Source organism: Halichoerus grypus, chromosome 7, assembly GCF_964656455.1.
Source record: "Halichoerus grypus chromosome 7, mHalGry1.hap1.1, whole genome shotgun sequence".
Lineage (NCBI taxonomy): Eukaryota > Metazoa > Chordata > Mammalia > Carnivora > Phocidae > Halichoerus > Halichoerus grypus.
In genome coordinates, this window is record NC_135718.1 from 129,046,381 (window position 1) to 129,059,133 (window position 12,753).

Below are 12,753 nucleotides of genomic sequence, written 5' to 3' on the forward strand. Positions count from 1 at the left end.
AAGTAGGACCAAGAGGTAAAGGGGCAAGGGGGTAAAGGGTAGTCCCCTTGGAGTATTTAGACTCACTGTGATATTATCTTACCCCCAGAGCCACATGCCAGATAGAAGCTTTTCACTGGGTACCTATAGGGGCCCTCAAATCTGGTACTTGTGGGATTTAGCATGACTGGCTGCACAGAGCAGATTCCAGAATTTTGCACTCCCCTACTCTTTTACTGCTGACACTACTCCACCCGCCTGGGGTTGCCTACTTGCCTTGTGGATAAAATATCTGTGCTAGCCCTTCTCCATAACTCAACTCATTACACCCTCGCAACTATGCACCGAGGTGGCATTCCTATGCCCATTTTATGGATGAGGAAACCAAGACACAGCTGTTCAAGGCAGGGGAAAGCATGGATGGTCATGGGGAGCGTCATCTGGTCGGGGGTCCTGGACATACTTCGAAAGCCGGAGAGTTTTTGGCTCAATGTAAACTCTGGATATCTTGTTTCAGCTGTTCTGCCTATACGTTCCCACATTGTCTTTTTCCCACTACAGACCTCCGACGTCCCCTTTCTCCTGCCACAAAACTCTCTCCCTCTCCGTCCTGGAATCTGCCCTAGATGGGGTAGCCAGGACTCACAAGGTTTCTAGGTGGAAAGGCTTAGCACCCGTGGTCTCCATCTTGGCCATGTTTCCCACCTTAGAATGAACTTCCCAGCTGTTGGAGCAGGAGAAGACGAAAGATGTCATTTGTCTAAGTTGACCGATGGGTAGACGGAAGCCAAGGGAGGAGACGTGATTTGCCTGGACCACCCATCCAGTGAGTGGCAGCGTAAGGCCTAGAAGTCCACTTCCAGCTCTTCTGACTCTTAATCAAGTGCTCTTTTCAGGGCACCAAATGGCTTTGCTGCCCAGGAGCACTGTGTTTACCATGGATACCCCCACTCCCTCCTGCCCAGAAGACTCTGAGGAGGTGGTGTGTTTTTTTCCAGAACAACTCTCTGGGATGGACCCTGACTGGGCCAGCTCTGTTCTCAAACAGGCCAGTCTGATCCCCCAGGAGGACTGGCCCTGGGAACAGACAGAGGTTGAGGGAAGAGGGGAGGGAGGGAGAGAGAGAGGAAAGAAGGGAAGAGGGTTTTGGTTCATTTTACCCAGAACTGAAGAAAAACAAATGATCTACAGGTATTATGCAAACGTATCCACTTCCTGTCAACCACCCACAGTAAGAAGAGTTGGGGGTGGGCTCAGGTGCCCTCCAGAGCTGAAGATGCTGGAAGGTTAGATAGGGTGATGCAATCACCTCTCCCCCGCCCCCTGCCCCAAGCTAGACCTGCCTGGGTCTTCCTGGGGTTTTTCTGTCAGCTCCATGAGTGAAAATCAGGGGGCTGAGTGAAAATCAAAAGAAAGCCTTGAACCCCAAAAAACATGGGCCAAGGCGAGGGCTCAAGGCAGGGGGACCGATGCGCAGGTTGGCGTGTTCACGTGGCATGGGGAGTAAGCAGAATGTCGGGATGCCATTGGGAGTGTTGAGGAAGTCTGCAGGGGAAGCCGAGGGAAAGGAGGCAAAATGAGAGTGGACACTTCCTCGTTTCTCCAGCTGGGCTCCAGGGGAGGACTGCAATTTTGCTGCCTGAGGCACAGATTCCTTGCTCCCCCTGAAGGCAGAAATGGAAGTGATCTTTCCCCAAGCTGGGTTTCTTCTTCCTCCCCCTGGAAGATTCAACCTGCCCTGACCCCTTCCTCCCAGCGCTCGGCTTGCTGCCCCAGTCCATCCCCACTGCGCTTCAGCGCAGACCCCCTCGACAGAGGCCGTGTGCTCACCCTCCTCTGGGCAGAACCTTTTTCTTGATATCTGGAGATTCAACAAGGGGGCAGTGTCCGCAGGGACTGGGGTGTGGCCCGGTGGGTTGGCACTGACTCTCTTTGCCCTCCCAGGCCCATTTCCAATATCCACGAACAAGGATTTCTCAGGTCAGGGTCTCTGCAAGGCACAGTCTTCTGGGTGAGGGTCTGCCCCCCGGTGGTCCTCGGTGGGTACCAGTGGGCCGCCTAAACTGTAAGTGCAGCAGGAGACAGCCAAGGGAGGGATCAGGATGGGGCACAGTGTGGAGAGCACTGTGTCAGGAGTCAGGCGCCTGGTTTCTGACTCTGGTCCCCTTAGGATTTGCTGTGTGATCTCACGGAAGTCCCCTCCTTCCCCGAGTCTGCTTCTTTATCTGCAACATGAGGGGATTGGACTGGATACCTTTTGGCTTAGGTGTTGTGCAACGAAGAGGGAGGAGGAAAGAAAAGGGGCACAAGGGGGGGCGGTGACAGTGGCTGAGATCATCTTAGGAAGGTAGGTCACTTCTCTGAGTCCCAGTGCCCTCATTTGTAAAATGGACATTGCTAATAGACGAACAGGCAGTTCTGAAAGATAGAGAAGAGAATATAATGACTCAGGATAGAGCCTGCTAAGTAATGTGCTCCAGAAGGCTTCCTGAGAATATGCAGGGGCTGGTTTCATGGGAGAGCAGGGTTTCAGCAGTGAGGGGTGGGAGCGTGTGCCCGGGCTTCTAGCTGACTGTTGGGGGGCTTAGGGGGCACCCTGGAGGCCTGCAGGTGAGAGGCCCAGACACGCCGGGTGCAGGGGTCCCCGGAGGCCAGGCATCACGCATTGAGAAGGGAGCCAGTGAACACAGGGAAGCTGCCCGCCTGTCCACTCCCGAGGCTGGATTCACACACCAGACCCTGGAAAAGCTCACATTTTCCCAGCTTTTCTCACCCAGAATCATTTCCTTTGTTTAGAGGAGGGGGTGGGGGAGGAGACGGAGGGCGAGGAAGGAGGGGCCCGCGGGTGCCGCCGCCGCCCCCGCCCCTCCCGGTGTGCCGAGCAGGGTTGTCACTCAGCTCCCCGCCGGGGGCGACGGACGCGCCGGCGCCCAAGTCGAATCCCAGCCAGCGACCGTCCCCCTGGACCTGACAGGCTGGCCCCGGATCGTGCAGGCATCCCCGGAGCGGGCGGCTGCCGAAGGCGTCGAGCTGGGAGGGCGCTTGGACACCACCGTTCAGGAGGCTGGGAGCCCTGCCAGCTCTGGTGACCTTGGGTAAGTCTGTGCCTCGGTTCGCCGCCGTGGCTCCCCAATGGGGGATGCAGGAGAGGGCTGAGAGGGGCGACCGGAATGCCCCTTGGGGCAGGAGCGGGCGAGAGTTCCTGGCCTGGGAGGGTCCCTGGAGCGGGACCGGGCGCTGCTGAGAGGCGGGCGCCCGCAGTGGCTGGGGCGGGTGGTGCCGGGCACATGTGCGCGCCGGCCGGGCAAAGGGGAGCCCGCGCCCCGATCTGCGGCTGGGCTCCGTCCCCCAGCCCCACGCCTGCCTGCCCAGTCCCAGGTGCGACACCGGGGCGCTACCTCTTTAAAAGCGCCTGGGGCTGAGCCTCCGCCGCACCATGTGATTGCTTGAAAGGCCGGGCTGGGAGAGCGGCGGTGGGAGCCGGGGACCATGAGCCGCCGGTGCGCGGTGCCCGGAGCCCAGCCCTGCCGGCGCCGCCCCGCAGCTCTGCGCGCCACCAGGTGCCCAGAACTTTGGGCACCGCCTCCGGGACCCCCTGGTGGCCAGCGGGCAGGATGGTGAGCTCCCTACAGCCTCTTCTGTGGGATGGGTGGGCAGAGCCAGGCACGGGGACCCCTGTGGGGTGTGCGCGCGCGGGAGCTGCCTCACACCTGATAAACCAGTGGAAGAGTGAGCGCTGCTATTTTAAGTTGTTGAATGGAACCTCTGGGAATGATAAGGGGAGGGGACAAAGATTAGGCAGAGAAAGGGCCAGCCTGGCAGGCACTAGATATGCCAAGTGGGGAACCGCTCCAAGGGGCAGCCGGGGGTTTCCGAGCTGCCTGGGCTCCCCCTGCCCCTCCCAGGCAGGCCTCCCCACCGCAGGCTTCCGTGACCACAGGTGCCTGCCTCCTGACCCTTGGTGCCCGTCTGCTGATGTGCCTGGCCCGTGCCTGCCATGCCGCCCTCCATCTCGGCCTTCCAGGCCGCCTACATTGGCATCGAGGTGCTCATCGCCCTGGTCTCTGTGCCCGGGAACGTGCTGGTGATCTGGGCAGTGAAGGTGAACCAGGCGCTGCGGGATGCCACCTTCTGCTTCATTGTCTCGCTGGCCGTGGCTGATGTGGCTGTGGGCGCTCTGGTCATCCCACTAGCCATCCTCATCAACATCGGGCCACGGACCTACTTCCACACCTGCCTCATGGTCGCCTGCCCCGTCCTCATCCTCACCCAGAGCTCCATCCTGGCCCTGCTGGCAATTGCCGTGGACCGCTACCTCCGCGTCAAGATCCCCCTCCGGTGAGTCCAGAGCCGCTGAAGGTACCCGCTGCGCCCCACCCTGCGCCCCATGCTGGGTGGCTCCAGGGCCATCTAGAGAGGATAAAAGGTAGAGCAGAAGACCCCACGGAAGCCAGATAGTCCCTGGGCCATTGTGCCCCAGTCCTCACTCTGCCTTCCTGTCGCCTCTACAGTGCCAGGCTGAGCCGCAATGGAAGCGGGGGTGGGGGGGGAGGCTGGGTAGCTGGGCGAATGGAAACCTGGCAGTGCCCAGGACCCTAGAGCTGAAGCCGCTGCTGTTCTCCTGACGTGGCCAGGGAAGCCGAGGCTGCCTGTCCAGCCTGGGGTGGGGGCTTTGGAGGGGGCCACCAAGACGGTCACAGTGAGTGCGGGGTGGGAATGAACCGAGCTCCCATCCGGGGATGCGGAAGGGGCCGAGCAGATGGCTAGAGTGGGGTGAGGGGGTCCGGAGTGTGGCCTCCCTGGGGCAGGAGAGCTGCTTCTCCAGCCAGCCCCGGGCAGGCTTCCTGAACACACTCTTCAGTTCTCGTGTTCTCTGGCGTCTGAGGCAGCCAGCTCCACCCTCCACGGCTGTCCCGCTGAACCTAAGCGGTCTGATGACCTCTGCCCAACTTCCACTTACGGGATCTCTGTTGCAGGCAGGAGAGGGGACAGATGAAGGTGCCTGCTCTTAAAGTCCCTGTCCTGTTGCTAAGCTGTGTGTGGCTTTGCAGTCACCGCAGAGGAGCTGATGCTGGGTCCAGGCAGCGCCAGGGTGGGTGGCCTGATAGTGGTGGTCCTCAGGCGAGTGTCTGGTCTACGCTGGGGCCTGCCAGGCCATAATCTCGTCACCAGGCAGTGCCTGGGCCACCAAGTGCCAGTGAATGTCTGGGCCCACTGCCAGTCCATGCTGCCCTGGCGGGGACACTGTTGGGAGGCGTGCTGGCCCCCTCTTTGAGTCTGGTCACCAGTAGATTCCCTTTCTACGGGGAGCTCCGACCATCCCTGGCACCTGCCATCCCCAGAGTAGCTTCCATATCTGGGACACGGGGCCTCTGGCCTCACTTGGCAACTTGCCCAGGCAGGCCTAGGTGCCCACGTTTCTCCTGTGTGCATTGCATTTGTGCACATTTACCTTTTCAAAGCTTTTCTTCATGCACCATTTTTTTTTTCCTATCCTCTCCATGATCCTTTAAGGGAGGTGGAGAAGGAGCTGGTAAAGGAGAAACTTTGGAGAGACCCAGAGGGTCTCCCGAAGCCGGTTGGGAGCACAGCCTAGATTCCACTGCCCACCTTCCTTCCTGACTCCCCCTGTCCTGGCGCCGACATGCCAGTTTCCGTGCCCTGCGTACCTCCCTCACAACCTCGTTTCCCAGGGGAGGTGGGCGAAGGCTGCCGCTCAGGGGATGGGGGGAGGCGGAGAAGGGGGCCCTGAAGCCCCCTCTGCAGGCGCAGCTGCAGAGGGGCCTTCCGGCTGCCGTTCATCCCAAGTGGTGGCTGGGCCGTGCAGAGGAAGCTGGTCTCAGCCCATTAGAGCGGCCTGGGCCTCTGAGGCGGACCATTATAACAAAGTGTTGCCACATTAGGAAACTCACTCAGATATGCAGATGTAGGAGGGCTGCTCAAGAAATTCTGTCGCTGAGCGGGTGCCAAGGTGAACCAAAGGCCTGATCCTGATGTGACAGTGGTCACAGGCCTGCAGAACGTGCCCTACTCGCCCTGTGGGAATGGGGGCGGCTGAGCCGGCAGGGCTGCAGGCTCTGTCTTCCAGGGCGCGGGTGTGGTTGCTCCTTGCTCTGGCCTCCAGGAGCCGGGGGTGTTGGGGAGCTGTCTTCTGAGGGCCAAGGTAGGGGGGTGCCTAGAGTCTAAGAATACAGGCGTAGGTTCGAATCCTTGCTAGAATTCCTAGCTGTGTGACCTTGGGAAAGCCACTCTTCACCTCTTGAAGCTTCAATTTCCTCATCTATAAAAAGGAACATTAATAATAGTACCTTCTTCGGGCACCTGGGTGGCTCGGTCAGTTAAGCGTCTGCCTTCAGCTCAAGTCATGATCCCAGGGTCCTGGGATCGAGCCCCACATCAGGTTCCCTGCTCAGTGGGGAGCCTGTTTCTCCCTCTCTCTTGCTTGTGCTTGCTCATCAATAAATAAATAAAATCTTTAAAATAAAATAAATAAAATAAAATAAAATGAGTAAGCATCATTTAAAAGAAATAATAGTACCTTCTTCCTAAAATGACTGGAAGAATATAAACTCCTATGTATAAAACACTTAGTGCCATATAATGCACTTGGTATTACCTGCAAGCCATAAGGGGTATGTTTATGTGTGTAGCTTTATTAACATTAGTAACATATGGCTCAAAGTGGGTGTGAATAAGCAAGCCCTGGCGCCCCGCCCCACGCACACTCATGCTCTTCTACAGCAACACATACAACCCCCCCACACGTACATGCGTGCACGGACACACACAGTGCATTTCCAGGGAGGTTTCAGAATACTGCTAAGTTATATTTGTACATGTCTCTTCCTCCTTGGTGGATTGTCAGTGTGTGCAGGGCAGCGACCTGAGCAGCAACTGCATGTTGTCCATTTCTGCAAATTCTCCAGAATGCTTAGCTCAGTGTCTGGCACAAGGCAGACACTCAATAAATGTGAATTGAATTGGATGAGTTTTCAGAGCTCACAGGGTTGAGCCTCCGTCAGGCCTTTCAGATGGCTAACCTCTAACCTTCTTTCTGGGAACTAGACCTCCCCGGCATTCTCCTTCAGGGGTCCGACCGCAGCTGCCCCAACAGCTCAGGCCGTTCCTTTGGAGCCACACCCCAGCGGTGCCTGGGAGGGTCCTGCCCCGCGGACAGGAGTCTCCTCAGGCAGAGAAAGACCGTTGGGGTCTAGCTCCTAAAGCCAGGATCCTGGAGGCTGGGCTGATGGGCTGAGCCACTCCAGGCCCTGGCCCATTACTGCCTGGTCCCCCTGAAGGAAGGGCAGCATGATCCTCCCTGGGCAGTTGGAGTCAGCAGGCTGCTGGGCCTGGGGGAATATCTCTCAGCCAGAGGTCCCCCTGCACTTGGCTTGCTGCCCTGACCAGCCAGGCGGAGGCAGATGCCGTGGGCACTGGGGAGTATTACTGACCGAGCGCTGGTGAGGCATCTGTGGGGCGGCCGGGTGACAGGAGTGAGCTTGGGCCCCTCAACAAGCAAAGCATGGTTTGGTTGGCCAACCACAAATTTTATTTCATCCCATTTGGCAGAAAGCCAAGAGAGAAAAAAGGCTTCACATCACATAATATGATCCAGTTACAAAAAAATAAAAAAAAAAGAAAAGAAAAAGAAAGAGCTCAAATTGTTGATTCATCAATAACCCATGGCCATTTACATGTGTTTTGTATCTTATTTGCATAGCACCTCCACATGCCTGGTAATCCAAATCTTATTCCCCTGAGCTCCTACTTCTAGGAATCTCCAGCATTCATCCACCACCCCTCACCCTGAGTTTCTTCCAGTGGCACTCTGTGGCCTACTGCAGGGGGCTGGTTATGGGGCTAGGTGCCAACAGGGGGCTCCCCCACCAAAGCCCTCTCTGTGGGAAGGAGCCCTGAGCAAGAGATGTCTATGGCCAGAGAGGTTGGGGTGGCCTGAAGGGGTGGTGGGTCTCTGGGAGTCAGAAAACCTTGAGTTTGAGCCTTGCTCCGTTACTACCTAGCTGTGCATCCTTGGCTAAATTCCTCAACCTCTCTGAGCCCCACCCCCCACCTCATCTGTTAGGTAAAGGGACTAGATCTGAGGCCTCTGAGCTTCCTTTCAGCTCTAACTCTATGGTTCTTCCTTATCATCACTCCTGCTAATGTGGTGTCGAGACCCTGGAAAGGTTGTGTTGGGTTGTGTTTTCTAATTCCTAGGAGTGCTGAGCCAGGCACAATGCTACGTGTTTGTTTGTACACGCTTCATCCCATTTAGTGTTCCTGGGCTCTCACTAGTAGACGGTATTGCTGTCCTCATTCCGCGGACACTTCTGTAGATAAACTGAAGTCTGAGGGCCAGGGAGTTGCAGTGATTTGCCCAGACATCTTGTCAGGAGCAGAGACAGGATTTGAATCCGGGCCTGTCTAACAGATGTCTTTAGCCAGAGAGAACGTACGTATCTTCAATCAGCCCCACGAAGCTGGGGGACTTATGGAGGGGGTTCCTCAAGGCTGTCAGTGGGGTGATTTTTCTCCTCTGATCTCTGCCAATGGCCTCTGCACTCTGCTGGACCGTGCCGGGCGCCTCCCTCAGTCCTCACCTTCGCTCCAGTGGACGGCGGAGCCCCTGGCTGGCCTGCCTCTGTCCACAGCTGGAGGCCTGCCCGACTGGGCTGCTGACCCGGGGGCGCCCAGCAGGAAGGGTTGGAGGCCAGCATGTGGGGGCAGGGGAGAAATCTGGTAGATTAGGACATGTTTGCTGTTAGGAATCAAGTTAGCCCTTCCCACCCTGGTGAGCCTGGGTCTTTTTTGATAACCAAAGTGTCTCCAGTGCTTGTACCCCAGCAGGCGACCCCCTGGGGCCTCAGGGTCCCAGAACAATTGTTCTCTATGATGCCATCTGTTTCCAGGGGTGGTAGTCTGTCTCCAGCTCCCCCCTGGGTAAGTCACAGGCCTAGAGTGGCAGGGGGGAGAGGAGCCCTGAAGCTTGACTTCCTCACACTTGCAGAAGGGGAAACAACAGGGGCCCAGGGCTCCAGCATGTTCAAGGTCATTCTGCTAGGAGCCCTTTCCTCCTCCCAATCCTGACTCTCCACCGCCAGCCTCTGATGTAGAAGGTTTTGGGCAGGAGGAGCCCTTGGCAAGTGCCCCTCCTCAAGGAACAGAACAGAGCGTGCAGCCTCCGCAGGGGAAGTCAGCAAATCAGTGGTGGTCTTCCAGGGAGACAGTGAAGAGAGGATGTCACTTTGAGATGGAAAGGGAAATGTCTTTGCTTGAATGAGGGCTAGCCTTCAGATGGCTTATGCTAAAGAGCCTGCTGAGTGCAGGGCGGACAGAGATTTTAGTTGAGACAAATGTGGACGAGTTTCAAGGATGAAAGAAAGCTTCCCCAAGCTTTCATTGGAACAGCTCCCGGGAGGCCTCTGAGGGCTTTAGGAGCAAGCTGCCCAGGTGTTAATGCTGCTTTGGAAGCAGGGGGAATGACCACGATGCCCTCTAGAGAACCCCTCGACCAAAGGGTCATGGGGTGGAAGCTTGGGGGCCACGCCCTGACATTTGATATTTATTTCTGAGCATGAAAGCTATCCATGCTCATGGTGAAAATGTTGAGAAATACAGGGAAGAACAAAGATGACAAAGTCACCAGTAATTCTACCACTTACAGATAACTAGTGTTAACATTTTGGTGTTCCAGACATTTTTTCCACATATATCTATATATATATATGTCTGTATCTCTAAATATATATAGATATAAATATAATTTTTACATGGTGGAGAGCATGTATGGCTCTCTATCTCCCACATTGTTTACTTTACTGTATTATAAGTATTTCCCTACGTCAATAAGAATGATTTTGTAAGAATTTTATGAGGGTAAAATACTGGATTGTCTTTTTGTTCATCTTTTAGGTCTCAGCTAAAACAGCCCCTCCTCTGGAGGACATCTCTGACCCCCTCTCCACCTGGACCAGGCCAGTCTCCTCTGTTAGGTACTCAGGTTGCATCTCCGTCTTCCCTTTTGCTTATGGTCCAGGTGGTTTTTCCGAGTTTGCTACACAACAAGAGGGCCAGGACCCCATCTGTGTACGTATCCCCCGTGCCTGGCCCAGAGTAGGCATGCTGGACACATTTCTTGAATAAATGAATTATTGATTCATTCTTACATTTTTGGCTGTTTGGATTGTTACTGATTTTGTATTAGCACGATTAACACTACACTAGTACCCACGATTCGCATTGTTTGTGCGGTCAGGGCCGAGCCCCGAGCCCTGGGTGTGCCTTCAGGTAGACAGCACAGCTTCCATCTGTCAGGATTTTTAGATGAGGTTAAATATTTCCCCTCTCTCTTTACTCCACCTCTCCCCACTCCTCCTGCCCAGTTTCACGGACACTGCAGATCCCCAGAGGTGGGTCTGGTACTCCTCTGTCCATTTGACCTTCTGGACTAGGCAGGGCAGGACGGGCTGGCCCAGCCTCCTTCTCATTACCTAGTCTCTAGTCCCTGAGGCCTGGACATCCTGTTTCTTTGCCCCTCAGTGAGGAGAGCAACCCCCCGGGGAGAGGCTCAGAGTGTGGCACTTTCTAGTTGGCCCTATTTGGCAGGGTGGGTACAGAGCAGAGAGGAAGGAGGACGGATGGTTCCTTGGGCTACGGGAATTACCTCTTCAGCCTCAGTCTCCTTAACTCAAGCCCAGAGGAGGCTGCCAGCTGCTGTAGAACAAAGAGGAAGCTGGTGGGTCATGGTGGGAGAAGAAGAGGAGGCTGGTGGGTGGGTGGGCCTTGGCATTCATGCCCCCTTGGAAATACCAGCTTGGGGGTGGGCAGGGAGGTGGAAGCAGCAGCAAGGGCCTTCCCTGAGCCCAAAGAAGAGGAGCTGAGGCGCCTTCTCCTGCATTGCTCCCCGCCCTGGGAGTTTAACCCCTAGCAGGAGTAGAGGTAGAAGGTCAAGGAGATGGTGACTTCCACAGATCTATTTCATAAACTGACTTTGAGCCCCTGCCGTGTCCCAGGAACTTTGCAGGCCTTGCACCTGCGGATACAAAGATGAGCAGGCTGGTTTGGTCTCTCCCTCCATCTAGAGGCTCTCAGCCACTGCTGAAATTGTGGATTCCTGCAGACCAAGGTGGCCGAGGACAAACCCCCAGCCTGCCTGTGGTGGGAGTGGGGGTGTCAGGAGACTGGCCCCTGACACCTTACAGTGCTTGGGTGGCGTAGCTGGACCCTACTCCACACCCACTCTCTGCAGCCCACGTCATGTGGGAGAGGCCCTTCGGGACTATCTTCCTGCCACCTCCCTCCAGAACTTCTCTGTCCTTCGAGAGAGAGGGCAACTGGTTACCCTTTCTTGTTCTCACAGAGGACCCTGAGATAGATAGATCTATTAGTTCGTTCATTCATTCATTCATTCAACAAATACTTACTGAACGCCTCATAAGTGCCAGGCATTGTTACAGATACGTTCATTAACAAAACAAAGATCCCCCTAGAGTCTGCATTCTAGCGGGTTGGAGGACAGCTGCTGAGTAATAACCGCAATACCTGATACGCAGAGTGTTAGAAGGTAGGATGTGCCAATGGGAAAAGGAAAAGAACAGGCTAAATGGGACTGGAGATGCCAGGGTGGGGGTGGGGAGAAAGGGTTGCAGTTTTAAATGGGGTGGTCACGGAGGCTCCCTTGAGAAGGTACCATTTGAACAAAACCTTAGCGGTGAGGGACTATGCCGGGCAGATATTAGAATATTTCACACAGAGGAAATACTTAGAGCAAAGGTCCTAGGGAAGGAATGTACCTGAAGGGTTTGGGGACTGGCAAGGAGGTCTGTGCCGCTGGGGTGGAGTGAGAAAGCTAGAGAATGGTCGGGGATTGGACTGGAAAGATAATGACCTACTGGCTTGGAGGTTGTTGGAAGGACATTGGCTTTTATTCTGAGGGAAATGGGAGCCGTTGCAGGGTTTAGAGCAAAGAAGCCACATGATTTGACTTAGGTTTTAAAGGCTCGCTCTGCTGCTGTATTGAGAATGCACCGTAGGGGTAAGCAGGGGTCTAGTTAGTTATTGCAGTAATCACATGAGGAAGAGGGAGGTGGCCTGAATCAGAATCAGGTGTCGAGCTGGTGGTGAGAAGTGGTTAATTCTAGATGTGCATTTTCAAATTTTACTTTTTATTGACCTAAACTGTTTATATGTTGAAATGCTTGAGTCTTAAGCATATCGCTCAATAAATTTTTGCATGTAGATATATCTATGTAACCACCACCCCGATCAGTATTTGCAACTTTTTCAGCACTCCAGAAGGTTCCCTTGTGTCCCTCCCATACCCTCTGAAAGGTCACCACTATTCGGACCTTCATCCCCATGGATTGATTTTGCCTGTTCTTGAACTTCTATAAAGGGAATCAAGTAGTATGTTCTCTTTTGTGTCTGGCTTCTGAAGCTTAAAATTATGTCTGAGATTCATCCCTGTTATTGAGTGAAACAGTAGGACTTTTTTTGTTTGTTGGATGGCTTGTGGTTTTTTTTTCTCATTGCTAGAATTCCATTGCATGAATGTACGATGATTTGTTAAAATTCTGGATGTGTTTTGAAGAGCCGAGGAATTTGCTTATGGATTGGATGTGGGATGTGAGAGAAAGAAGAGTCAAGCCTGACCAGACTTTCAGTCCTAAGCAACCGGCTGGATGGAGTTGGCATTATCTGAGGTGGGAAAGGCTGCCGGGAGGTACGGGTTTTGTGAGAAATGGAGTTCAGATTTGGACACGTTGCGTTTGGGCT

At 54.9% G+C, this 12,753-nt stretch overlaps 1 protein-coding gene across 4 annotated transcripts in view; it reads left to right on the forward strand.

Annotated features, from left to right (window-relative positions):
- Positions 1-2,937: 2,937 nt before the first annotated feature.
- The window catches only part of ADORA1 (adenosine A1 receptor), a 32,900-nt gene continuing 23,084 nt past the window's right edge, over positions 2,938-12,753 (forward strand). The window contains exons 1-2 of one of the 4 annotated variants that reach the window (XM_036079589.2): positions 2,938-3,074; positions 3,920-4,317. In XM_036079589.2, the coding sequence (XP_035935482.1) occupies positions 3,977-4,317 (341 nt within the window). In that variant the 5' untranslated portion in view covers positions 2,938-3,074; positions 3,920-3,976. Of the gene's footprint in view, positions 3,075-3,294; positions 3,597-3,919; positions 4,318-12,753 lie in introns of those variants that run through there. The other 3 variants (XM_036079593.2, XM_036079588.2, XM_036079596.2) reach the window with 3 other exon arrangements.